The sequence below is a fragment of the Nanorana parkeri genome, unplaced genomic scaffold (assembly GCF_000935625.1).
Source record: "Nanorana parkeri isolate BGI_ZX_2015 unplaced genomic scaffold, ASM93562v1 scaffold55, whole genome shotgun sequence".
Lineage (NCBI taxonomy): Eukaryota > Metazoa > Chordata > Amphibia > Anura > Dicroglossidae > Nanorana > Nanorana parkeri.
Genome location: NW_017306323.1, coordinates 2,712,100 through 2,726,013, shown reverse-complemented (window position 1 = coordinate 2,726,013; position 13,914 = coordinate 2,712,100). Strand labels below are relative to the sequence as shown.

At 43.5% G+C, this 13,914-nt stretch overlaps 1 protein-coding gene across 1 annotated transcript in view; it reads left to right on the top strand.

Annotated features, from left to right (window-relative positions):
• KRT222 (keratin 222) overlaps positions 1 to 2,672 on the top strand; it is a 19,254-nt gene extending 16,582 nt beyond the window's left edge. Inside the window, exon 6 of the mRNA XM_018576026.1 lies at positions 2,214 to 2,672. Coding sequence (XP_018431528.1) covers positions 2,214 to 2,427 — 214 coding nt within the window. The 3' untranslated portion in view covers positions 2,428 to 2,672. The remainder of the gene's footprint in view (positions 1 to 2,213) is intronic.
• The last annotated feature ends 11,242 nt before the right edge of the window (positions 2,673 to 13,914 follow it).

Below are 13,914 nucleotides of genomic sequence, written 5' to 3'. Positions count from 1 at the left end.
GGGAGAGCAGAAAGGTCCGGCCCCCACCCCCCCCCCCCCGGCGCCATACCCGATACCAGGCCACATTGGTAGAGTGCTGTTCCAGAAAGTATACGCGTATAATGGTCACGGCTACCCAGATGTACTTTTATATGAACATTTGTAATAAGTTGTTAGAGATCCCCTGTCTAGGGGATCACTAACTGTCTAGGCCTTCCTGCATTATCCTCACCACCCGGAGTAGATGGGCTTCTCTCCCGGCTGTTAGGGATAACAGTGACATCTAGGGCTGCCAACTCTGAGTTTGCTACCCACACATCTTCACCCAACTTAGCAAATTTGTTTGGGTGCACAAACACAGGACTGGCCTTCCTTTTCTGTGAGCCCCTGCCACTCCCTCTAGCTACAGCAACCCAAATCATCCTGACTTACCCCTCCACATCAACCCCATTAACTGCCTGCTCAGTGACAAGCATACTCCTCTTAATGTTGTCAAGCCTCCTCAGTGTTACAATTCGCTCCACCAGATCTCTAATGTGAGCTTCCAGGAGTGCAACCTGCTCACATTTATCACAGCGGTATTCATCCTGGAGCTGTGACTCCATTTGTGTATACATGTGATACAGTGTGCACTCAACAAACCCTTCAACCATACTAGTATACATTATCCCAGTTACAATGTTTATATTAGTTATAGGAAGTTAAAGATAGTGCTTCCAGTTCAAACTCGAATTGTTTCACCGGCAATGTTTTAACACCATTTAGATCCAGCCACTGTGTGAGCAAGCTCAATGTGAGTTGTGCACTTGCTTATATTACATCAGATTAGCAAGAGACACCTGGGATCAATGAACCACTCCCCGTAACGAGTGAGCGAGCTCAATGTAAGTGGTGCACTTGCTTATATTACACCTGATTAACAAGGAGACACCTGGGATCAATGAACCCCTCCCTAACCAGAGAGCTGCAAACCAGAGAGAGGAGAAAAAAAAGTGCAATTTAAAAAACTGACAGAAAAGGAAAAACTGTGTCTAAAAACTGACAAAGCCTAAAAAAACACAACTTCCAAAAGCAAACACTCAGCACTCAATGTATCCCACAAATTGCATGTATGTTTGTTCTGGGTGATTTTGGCAAGAACATACATGCAGGTTTGAGGAGCAAAGGGCTCTGCAAATTTTTTTAAACTACATCCCTTTGTGCTATTCAGCAGAAGTTGCACTACATCCACAATGCACTCCCAGAGTGGTATTGACAGGATTGCAGTTTTGGAGTAAGTTCAAATAAAAGTTCAGCGCTCTTAATTAGCTAAATAAAGTCCTAAAACCCAAACAATAGCTGCCAACAGCTAAATCAATTATATTCATTCAATAAGCATTAAATAATTGGATGTTGGACTCTCATTGTTTAATTATATAGTCACTTTATTATTTTTAGTGTTGCACATTTTTATATTATTGATGTACACATTATGGGGGTATTTATCAAAACTGGAGCAGACAATATCTGGAGCAGCTGTGCATGGCAAGCAATTAGCTTCTCTCTGCAGTTTGTTCAGTTAAGATTTGAAAGTAAAAGAGAGAACTTGATTGGTTTGCCATGCAAAGCTGCTCCAGATTTTGTCTGCTCCAGTTTTGATAAATTCCCCTCATTATGTTTTGTGTTTTGCTTTAAAGTGACACTATACTCAGGAGTGAAACCTTAAAAATACATTCAAGTACCCTAACCATTAACAAAAATGTATCTTATTTGTGTATCACTCGGCTCTAGATCCTCAAATAATTTCTGAATTGGTGCTGACACTGTCCTTCCTTCTGGAGGGTGGCTACTATTGTTCCCCATGGTCCCTGTGTGTGTTGTAAAGTAGTCGCCGCTCCAAGCTCGCTTCCATGATGGACTACAATCTCGGTATGAATTGACGAACTAAATGTGCGATTTGTAGTCCATCATGTGAGTGAGCTTGGAGCGTTGGCTACTTCACAACACACAGGGACCATGGGGAATAAAAGTTTCCACCCATCGAAGGAAGGACAGTGTCAGTACCAATACAGAGATGATTTGAGGATCTATAGCCGAGTGAAACACAAATAAGATACATTTTGTTAATAGTTAAGGTACTTGAATGTATTTTTAAGTATTGTATTCAAAAATGTATTTTTGAACTCCTGAGTTTAGTGTCAATTTAGCTATAGATACAGGATTACTAATAAATGACTTCTTAATGTGTTTTACAGAACAGAGAAGGTGGATCAAGTGATCAAACAGTGGGAAGGTTCCTTCTTCACAGACAATCCAAAACTAAGAAAGAAATCCGTGTCCTTAAGATTTGACCTTCACCTGGCAGCTGCAGATGAATCGTGCGTCCAAACTAAAAAGGACGATCTACCCGATATAGAGGTTCGGCTAATTATGAGGCGATCATGTAGTATTCCCACCATGAGTCCATGAACTTTCAGTCACCATTCCAAAGACTAGTAGGGACAGCCTGAATGTTATATGAGTGTCATAGTAGCACTAGTAGTACCATGGCAATTGTATGAAACTATGTATCAGTTAAATGGAAACTCTGAAACCAAATTCACGCACAAGTGTTACTTTTTATATCATTAGACTGTATATATATATTTATTGCGCCAAATAGCAATAGCTGCAGAGAAGTTATGCTTTGCCTTTTTAGCCTTCATTTGGGATTTAAGTGTTACTAAACCCAAGTCCTAAAAAAATACATCTTCAATATGTATGTTAGTTAGCTGTGTCCCTTCTAATGCCAACGTCCCACAGCACATCTAGAAAAAGATATTTAAATTCTCCTCGGCTCTAACTTCCTATATGAAGATGGCTAACTTTGCTCTACATGGTCCCATTGTATGTGGGTACATAACCTTGCCCCTGAGATGGATTAAATTAATACATGCTGACGCATCCAGCACGGGCACGTAAAATTAAAGCACAAAGCCTATTGATGAAATCTTTGCCAACACAGCACTGGCCCCAACATTTACCCTGATGTAAACAAAAGGGGTAGTTTGAGGAGAGCCCATGACCGCAGTACCCGTGCACTGTTTACCCCCACCGACTAGATGAAAGGAGCCTGCTTGGGGTGCACCAAAGACAAGTTTGATATCACAAGGGAAGCAGTATGTGTAATTTATTACCACATTGTATTAATTGGCTGTGGTGTGTAAGTGTAGGCTGGATGCAGACTTAATATAAACCAGGAGAGTGTAACTTTAATTTGCATCCTGTCTACTTCTTAAGCTGGCCAACCATGCAGAAAATTGTAGCCAGTTCTTGATGAATCGGCTTGAATATGCTCCATGGATGGCCCTGTCGCTAGCCTCCTGCCTGACATCCTTCGATGTGAAAATCAGACGAGCCGGATAGAAAATTGTCAGCCAACAGTGATTGCGGCTGATTGACGTTTGGGTGAGTATTCTGACAACGGCACACCAACTTCTGTCAAAATACAATAGCCCAGCAGGAGGAATTTCCCCATCCACGCTATTCAGCATTGTGGAGGAATATGTCGGGGGTGAATGAAAAAACCTTCTAGTGCCTTGGTTCTCAACTGGTGGGTCGTGACCCAAAAGTGGGTCGTGACCCCGTGTTCAGTGGGTCGCCACATGCCTTCCACTTTTCTAGATGAGAGGCTCCTCAGCCTCCCCCTAGCGCAGCACTGTCTGTTCTCCCACTGAGCAGCCATTCAAAATATACTGCCTGGCTGGAGTGTCAGCTTGAGGTGGGTTGGGGTGGGGTTTGCTGTGGGTATGGCAGCGAGGGAGCTCCATCCAAACCATGTCCATTAATGTATTTCATGTGCAAGTATATTTTTGCACTGTAGAGTAGGGACTAGTCAGAGAGGGATCATTTTGATGCAATTGGCTAGTTTAAACATGTTTTGCAATATATGCGAACCACGAATACCTGATTTATGCAAAATGTTTCTACAAATATGTAAGCATCTATAGCAGTGTGCAGAGGGTTAATTCAGAATCTTCAGTCTTCCCAGAAGGCACACAGACAGTGTTAGGATAGCTGGTAGTAGTTAGTCACAATTACCTGGACTTGTTCGGTAATGTTGAAGACGATTCGTAGCTTATACCCAAAGCACTTCTTCAGTTCTAATGGGTGTGGAGAACATATCACATTACCGTACCGCATTTACAGCGATCAGCCATAACATTATGACTACCCTCCTAATATTGAGTAGGTCCCCCTTTTGCAGACAAAAAAAGCCCTGGCCCATCGAGGCGTAGACTCCACTAGACCTCTGAGGGCCTGTTCACATGAGATCAGGTCCTGATCAGCAGACGTGGAGCTGCTGATGCATTGCGTTTTTGGCTGCGTTTGGCCGCATTTTGGATGCGTTCCAGCAGTGGGGCTGTTAGTATGTTAGCTGCAGCGCAGTGCGTTTTTGATGCGTTTTTGACGCGTTTGCGTATCCGTTCCGTTTCCGGACCTGACAAAATGTGACATGCAGTATTTTTTCTGTCGTAAGCTGAACGGACTGCGCACATGAGAACTGGAGCCCATAAAACACAAAAGGATACATTGGGATGCATTTTGAGTGCAGCAGCGTACGGAGCCGGTCAGCACACAAAACGGACGGCGTGTGAACAGGCCCTGAAGGTATACTGTGGTATCTGGCATAAAGCTGTCAGTAGCAGATCCTTTAAGTTCTGTAAGTTGCGAGATGGGGCTTCAACGGATTGGACTTGTTTCAACTTATCTCACAGAGGCTCGATTGGATTAGACCTGGAGAATTTGGAGACCAAGTCAACACCTCAAACTTTTGACCACTGAAGACCGAGGAACATCACACCACAGCCGTAGTTTTGGAGTTGTTCTGACCAAGTCGAATAGCAATCCTAAGGCCCTTGTCGAAGTCTCTCAAATCCTTACACTTGCCCATTTTTTCTGCTTTCAATACATCAACTTCAGGGACAAATTGTCCCCCATTCATTTCAATATATTTTTATTAAGGGTTTTCAATAAGACAGAGATACATAACATGTTGACAGCCACTGTAACAATAAAGTGGTAATGTTTAACTTCGAAATCAAAGTAAATGGATATTTGTAGGCAATATACAATATGTTGTAATAAAGCAGTCAATTATTATCATCTTATAGCAACAACAAAAATGATTAAAGAAAAAAACAATTAGATAAATAAATAAAAGGAATGAAGAACCAGTTAGAGTGGTATATCATTAACCAAACAGGTTTAAATCATGTAAAGTCAGAACAATATAATGAATTTAAAAGGGTTTGTATTTTAGGGTCTTTTTAGGTGCCGTTTTAATGAGATAATCAATGTAATTCACTTCACCTCTCAGTGGTGATAATGGTTTGGCTGATCGGTGTATATCCACATAGGTAGCACAGCTCTAATTCCATCAGCATGGAAAGGCAGATGTTGATGTTGCGAAAGGTCTGGAACCACTCTATTCTACATACATAATCCCATCCTTAGTGTCAGTCTGCATAGGTGTTAAACCTCCAGTTTACATGGCTAAGGGTGTGAATTGTTGTCCAAACACCCGGAAAAAGATGTTCAAACGCCATTATATCTGGGAGAAAAATGGTGTTGAAGGCTCCCGCCCCTGTTGAAAGATGATTGAGAACCAGTTGTCTTCTCTTCCAAAATGTGCATATTCTCAAAAGAACATCGTCGTGACCTGTAGAATGTATCCTCCTATGTTGGGCCTTCAATGCGATCTGTCTCCCATATATAATGCTGTTTTAACATCTCTACTAGCTATACCATGACCTGGATAAATGAGAACCTTAACAGGGATCTTGACAGAGGTTCTAGCCTTCCCCTACTCTTTTCAAAACTGAAATTAAATTGACAATTGACTCAATTGAATTTAGTTAGGCAGCACACATTTCAAATTTTGCCACGGACTTGACTACATGCTGTTGGATTTGGGTACATGGTATAGAATGGGTTATGCTTAAAGAAAGTTTCCACTTAAAGTACAACTCCACTGTTGTTAAAGAATGTGCAATCCCCTCTGGGAGATCTAGGCACATTGCAAGGGTTTCATCAAACTTTCTTGCAGATTCCTACCGTTTTCTGTTCTGAAGAATAAGCTGTTTGTTTCACCATGTCCTATCCAGACTAATTCCTGAATGGGAGGGTCTGGGTTCATTATAGTCACCTGACCAAACCCCTGTGTTCTAATAAGGCAAGCAGCAGGGTCTGCATCCCTTTAGTAGACAAGCCTAAGGCCTATAGCCTTAGGCCTAAGCCTATAGCTGGAGGAATGCCATTTCCACGGCAATATCGCCACTAGAAGGCGCAGAGGAGCATAGGGAATTCCTATGCTCCTTAGCACCATCTAGTGGCGGAAGATTTATAAATCCGCCCCCAACTGTGTACCTAACACCTTCAAGTTTCAACCTTCAATGTTGCATTGACAGTTTTAGAAAATTACACTGATTGCAGATTAAAATGCAAAGGTTATTTTTTAATAACATAAAATTATAAAATGACTTGCGTAGCAATTTTATATACTACATTGTTTTTTTTTTTTAATTAATCAGAGTTTAAAGGGAAAAAAGTAGAAAACATATCTAGCTCTAATGTATGTCATTTGTAATTTAAACTGGAAAAATTAACTCTGCAACAGTGACCGTGTACTAAGGCTGGTATCCTTATTAATAAGTTTTGTCCCAGGTAAGGTCTTGTGGTCCATTCAGGGCTGTATTTAAGGTGGGGCAAAAGGGGCAGCATTGTTGTGGGGCTGTGCACACCCATAAACTAGTGCTAATCCTGCGCCGGCTGCCTTTTCTGCACCACCCCATCCCAACTGCTAGAGGGCAGCAGCCTCCACTCCCTACAGGCATCTGCAATCTCTGCAACCCGGGATGTCACCTCCTGCTCAGTCAGCGGAGGAGGATGGATTGTTCCCTGCACACTGCCGCAGGGTCCCAGCCTCCCCCCTCCATTGCTGCAGCCTCTGCTGCCCCTTGCTCACGGTGAGTCCTAATGGCTGCTAGGTTGGGCCTCTATAGGGGGGAGAGCATCATAGAGGGTGGGGTGGGGCATTGTGACCGTCACAACAGCTGAGGGGCTCAGGGTGGGATGTTATGCCCATCATCCAATGTGTCACCATCTTTCATCATCGTGGCTGCCTCTGGATGTTCCTTAGGGACATGGATGGGACATGTATGACACTGCTGGGCTATGGCATAATATTGCCTGTTCTAACAATAATAATAATGACACCAGGGGAGATGGGGGAGGGGGCTGGAACAGCTAGAGGGGTAAAGCCAGCTATCAATCAGGTAGCGGGGTGGATCCTGACAATATTGTCGGGATCTTTTCCAGCTGAAGTACGGCTCTATGCTGTCAGCATATAGTGGGCAATATTGCATTGCGGGTGTGTGGCAGATAAGGGGAGGGGGGCGTGGCAGGGGGCCCAAGAAAATGTTTGCCCGGTCCAATCAATATTAAAGATGGCCCTTGGTCCATTAATGTCTGATATGTACTGGAAATGGTGAATAGGTTCGGAATTCCCTAGTTAAAGCTCACCTAAATCAGTCCTACTCTTATAATTTATAACAAGTTCATTTTATATGAATCGGAACTTCACACAATACATTGTCATGGTTATAGTTATAAACCCTCTTAATAACTTGAAAATTATATACAGCCTTGTATTTATTTTTGCCATCACTAGTCTATTAATAATGCATTACTTAATTGCTAAATGTCTCTTTAATAAAATATGTATAAAGGATATTTAACTCACCGCTAGAATTGCTTTTAGCTGTCCTCATTCATTTAAATTAAGGGCTGCTTAGCTTTGTCTATTAGCAATATTTGGCTTATTGAATGTAAATGCCTTGATTGACTGTGCCTAGACCATGTTAATGCTTGACTGATGTACCAGAGAAGATCTGGCTTCACAAATCTGTTCTGTCTACAAAACCGAATTCTGTACATACAAAAGGATTAGTTGATCATGGAACAGAACAGAGCAGAAAAATACTTGCTGTTAATAAGAGTTACTTTTATTTAAATAAACTGTGGCTTACGTGAATTTATTTTTATTTGGGTAGAAATGGGGCAAGTATGAACAAACTTGTTTTTTCCATCTAGGTAAATCTAAGTTTGAGTACTTTGTTATGAGTGTGTGTGGTGTGTGGTGTGTGATGTGTGGTGTGTGAATTATAGTTTTAAAGGGTCAGTCCACCCTAGTGTGATATTTCAGTTTTAGAGAATGATGAAGGATGAAGGATCCATTCACATGGTGCATTCTTGGATTCCTGCTGCAGGAATCCCATGTGTCCTTGTTCAGATGTGGCCGTAGTATTATTATACAGGATTTATATAGCGCCAACAGTTTGTGCAGCGCTTTACAATACAAGGAAAACATTACAATACAATTCAAGACAAGATGGTAAGGAGGGCCCTGCCATTGAGGGCTTACAATCTAAACGGGAGGGGCAACTGATACATGAGGAGGTAGCTGTGTGTGGATGAATTGTTTGAGAACGTGATGGTTGAGTGGTTAGGTTGAGTTGGGATAGGCTTCCCTGAAGGGATGAGTCTTAAAGCTCGTCCTCAGCAGCAGGTGTGCCGCTGTCAGAAAACTCAAACAGTAGCTAAATGGCCATCACTGTTTGCTCAAAGATTTCCCATTTGGCTCCTTTGATTTTCTGATCGAAGGATGCAGGGCTGAAGGTTGTTGACTGGGGCACCCACTGTTATAATTTTGTCTGATTGATCAAGAATGGCTGAAATTTATCCTTGCTGTACCTTGTTGCCATTTATCCTTTTGTTGTGTCTGGATTACTGCCCTGTGACCCTGGACTCTATCCTTGCTGTATACTATTGCGGTCTGCCCCTTAATAAACCCCCATCCCCTGCCGAGGGTCTTAAAAACCACTTTTGATCTCTGTGTGTGTTCAGTTGCGCCAACACCCCCATCACAGGGCGGAACGCAATCAGATTCCGGAGCTACTCCTGATGCCGGAATTGGCAGAACCAGAACCTGAGCAGAGAGCAGCATGGAGGACGAGCGGTGTGCTGGAAGCCACTGGGCGACCAATCGGCTGGATCACAGAAAAGAAGGATGCTGATGATTATCACTGTTATAGTGACAATCTGTAAGACACTATTATAGTAATAGTCTCCTGGGAGCTGTTGTAGTAATATTCTGTGGGCCACTGCTGCATTGATAATCTGCAAGGCACTGTTGTTGTCAGGGTCAGACCGGGATAAAAAAATAGGCCTGGGCATTGTAGACTGAACAGCCCCAATCACATGACCCCTGAAGGCCCCATCGGGATTCGTCAAACACGGAAGCACAATCGAGGGGCTTGGCCAGACACTGGTACAGTGTACAGGCGGGCTAAAGCCAACATAAACCTTGCCACACTATACAAACCTTGCAACAACCGATTCGTTTGCATTCGTTATATCTGTAATTCGGATACATCCGAATTTCCGAAAATTCGTCCGAATTTCGATTCGGAACGAAACGAATCGCGCATGTCTACCAGCAACGCTAACTCGATACCACCTATTCTGTACGCAGTCAAACCACAACAACTCCGCACTGACAGCTTATTGTGGGGTCGGCTGGATTGCTGTGACACTCTGGAGTGACCTGGGAGCTGTCAGTTCCTCCCTCCAAAACAGTTCATTTCCTGGCAACCCCTTGAATGAGTGGTGGTGCCTGAATCTCCTTTGAAGACTTACTTTAATTATTAAAGATAAACTGCTTTGAGGTGTTCTAGTCCTAAAGAGTGGGGATAGATTTTCAAGTTGCAAGGCCGTGTCTGTTCTGGAAATGAGAGCATGAAGAAGCATGCCGGGATTAGGTAGAAACTTGCCTCACCCAAATCTGCAGGAGTGGTTAAAGGGTGTGTGTCCCAATTCCTAAAGCTCCACATAATGGGGACGCAACTCTGATAACACCATGCTATAGTTAACTAGTCTTCCTTTTTCATGGTGTTTTCTCTGATGCAACCAGGATACAAAATAGTTTAGTGAATAGTACTAAATAAAGGTCTGGTGCTCAGACATACAATTTGGGTTATTCACAAAAGGGGGAAGTGTTTGGAGAAGTGAACAATCTAATACAACAACATAGCTGAACTGGAAAGGGAGCTGAAATTGAGAATTTTTCCAAATCAGCTATGTTGTCCTAGATTTTTCACTTCTCCTGCCTTCTCCAAACTCTTCACCCTTTTGTGAATAACCCTGTTAATGTACAGGGGTCTTTAGTTTTTTTTCTTGTCCATTAAGAGGTTCGGGAATTCTGAAACTCTTGTTTGCCAGTGTCCAACCTCTCTGTAGGCATCAGCAAACAGAAAAAGCCCTTGAAGGTCACCCCCTGTAAAACCCCCACCTCTGTCATGCATCAACTGTTGAAAATGAACATTGAGAGACTTTAAAAATTAAACTCTCCTAGTACAACAGTAGTCTGATACCTATCTGTTACTCAGCCTAAAGCAAAGTGTATACTGCAGGGGTGCCCATTAGGTAGATCGTGATCTACCAGTAGCTCTCAAAGATGATGCTGGTAGATCAGGAAGGGTGTGAATGGCGGCCCCTTTATTCAGCTGTGCACACATGATTACCTATTAGCCTGAGTCTGCTGAGCCAAGCTCCCTGACGCCTTTCTGGTGGTTGAAGTGCTATGTATTACATCAAAGAATATTAGTTTACACATCCTGTTGCAAAATACAGCAAGGTGAGCCAGGAGAGAGAGCGAGGAAAGACAGGCAGGAGGATGAGTGAGGGAAGATAGCCAGGAGGATGAGCAAGGAGAGACAGCCAGGAGAGAGAGAGCGAGAGAGGTTTTTTTTTCATTGGTAGATCTTATGTAGCTTGTCATTTGAAAAGAAGATCTTAACACTTGAGGTGGTGGGGCTGTTCCGCCCCTTTTATTTTAATTGTGGATGATGTGTTTCCTGTTTGGGTGGGTGGATTCTCTCTCTCAGATGCTGCCCTGGAAGATGACTTAGGAAATTGTGGGCACCCCTGCTATACAGCATAACAGGGTATAACCTGGTCCTTACCCTGCAATTGAAAGAGCATATGCACATTTCCAGGAAACAGTTATGTGGCCCAGTTACATACAGTAGGTGAGTCATTGATTTCACCCGCATCCATTGTGGGTGGTGAGCAGTGTTAATTTAGTCGACTAAATATTTTTTTGGTCATTTGGCTGTTTTTCCGTGACTACGAAACACGAAACAAATATCCTGAGACTTTTTAGTTGAACGAAAATTAATTCTCGGACTTGGCTTCTGGCTCCCGGAGCAATCAAGACAGACTAAAATTAAATTTGGTGTCAAAAAATAAACACTGGTGGTGAGTTATCTTGGTCCAGTTTGTTCTATTGCTGCCTAGGGGTAATATACTTGCTATTACATAGCAAGCACCTGAGCCCGTGTTCCTATAAAAGTCTGTGCTGCAATTCCCTACTACTGTTTTTGTGCCCAGCTGATTTAGCGTGCGAATGCACACCAAACAAAACAGTGCTGTGTAGTGGGCTGGTACAGACTTCAGCATACTGTATGTGCACTATCTCCCGTGCACTTACATATCCCTAGTAGAAATTAAGAGGACTCCCCGTGGCCAACTTGCAAATTACATAAAAAGCAAGCAAGTTCAGAAACAAAAAGGAGAATTTCAACTCCCCAAACAAAAAGGTTGGTCAGCTACAGTTGCTTTTGTAGAAAATACCACATATAGTATATATCCTCAATACTTAGTGACACTAAACTCAAGTACCTTAACTATTAACATACATATATACATTATTTGTGTATCACTCAGCTGAAGATACTCAAATCATCTCTGAATTGGTGCTGACGATGTCCTTCCCTCTGGAGGGTGGCTACTTTTGTTCCCCATGGTCCCCGTGTGTTTTAAAGTAAGCCACCACTCCAAGCTCACTCCCTTGGACTACAATCTCATGTTTAGTTTACCAACTTGTATTGAGATTGTAGACCATCACGGGAGCAAGCTTGGAGCGGTGTCTAATTTACAAAACACACAGGGACCATGGGAAATAAAAGTAGCCACCGTACAGAAGGAAGGACAGTGTCAGCACCAATTCAGAGATTTGAAGATCTACAGCAGAGTGATACACAAAGATACATTTTTCAGCTCCAAGCCAGCTTGGTACACGGCAGTTGTCTAATGCGGACTGTAAGACAGAGCTGACCGAAAATTTACTCCTATGACCCAAAAAAAAGGTTTAATAGACCATTAAAAAGGAGAACTATGGGGTCGGTGCTTTTCCCGATAGTACTCCTCAGGGTAACGGGAGGACACAAACTAGCATCCTCACGTGACCCAAAGCTCAGTATATTGCAAATCGCAAGCTACAGCTCACGGTATACAGAGACTGCCGCAGCTGAGACGGATCCTGACATTACTGTGCAGATACACGGAGCTGCGTGATTGGCAGCTGGCTCTGCCTATCTAGAGGCAGAGTCAGCTGTACCCGCCCCTCCCCCATCCATTCCACCAGTCAGCGCTGGAGGATCGGACAGGGGAGGGGGGGAATCCCTGCAGGCAGCCGTGAGTGACAGTCACGGCTCTCGGCAGGGACAGGATTGAGAAGTGAGTGAGCGACGGTATGTGTTCGCTCACTTCCCGATCTATTGAGCAGACGTGTGACAGTTTCATTGTCACACGTCGGCTCAAACTATGAGGCTGAGTGATTTTCACTCGCCTCATAGTTCTCCTTTAAATTCGTGAACCAAGGTACCACTGTATTTGAAAATAAATGAAGCTACCACCAGGTATATAGACAAGATGGGTAGCTTCATGGGATTGCAGGTGACACCCATAATATAGAGCTCTATGGCTAAGCCCTGAATAGGGCAAAACGCATTAGAGGGGCAGAACACGGGCGGGACTAAGCCAAGCGGCACAAGTCTAAATGAAAGGAGTTTTTCCAGTGTGACAAGCACTGTGCAGCTTAATTTTTTTTACTGTGGAGGTGTGTACGTTAGTGCGTAGATGAGCTCAGCCAGCGGGCTCCTGTTTTTCTTCCCTGCTGTGAGGCAGGGACGGAGCAGTGTTGCAACATGTTGAATCTGTCTGTAAGACGTATTGGCAAATAGCCGCAGCACTTTTATTGGTAATATATAACCTTAATAAACCAGAATGAAAGCTGTGTGGCTGCTGTGTTATAAGTACAGGCAGTCCCCGGGTTACGAACAAGTTAGGGACTGTAGGTTGGTTCTCAAGTTGAATTTGTATGCAAGTTGGAACAGGTAGATTTTTTTAAGTGCAACCCCAGCCCAATTTGTTTTTAGTTTTGGATAGCTTAGGGTTAACCCCCTGCACATTTTGTTTTGCTCTGTGTGCCCCTGTTCAGATTTTACCTCACTTTCTGTCCCTGTGACAATTGGATTTAACATTTTGGGTTGTCGTGGAAACAAGGATTGGTGCTAAAGCTTCAGTGGAGACACCTTTTTCCCATGATCACTCTAAGACCCCGTTCACATTGAGCGATTTATCGCGCGGTAATTCCCGCGATATCGTGGCAAATTACCGCGCGATATCGCGCTCCAATGCAATTCAATGGGGCAAAGGGTCCTGCTGTAGCGGGTCGTGTGTCGCTACAGCAGGACCCTTTTTTGAGCGGATTTAGCCGCGATTCAAGCATGCTCAATGCAAGCTTGAACGCGACATCGCGCGGCAAATCACGCGATGTCGCGCAATATGCAAATCGCGCGTTTGATTTGCATATCGCGCAGTGGGAACGGGGCTTTACAGGAGTGAATCTCCCTTCCTAGTTGTAGATTTCCTCACTTCCTGTTGTCAAGAATAGGAAGTGATTCAATCTTTCTAATGAGGATACAGACAGCAGTAAAAACCTCAGTGACCCAGAAGAGGTGGGCATCCCTCGTCTAACAAGAGCCAACTTCCTGTGATGTATGCACTATGAAC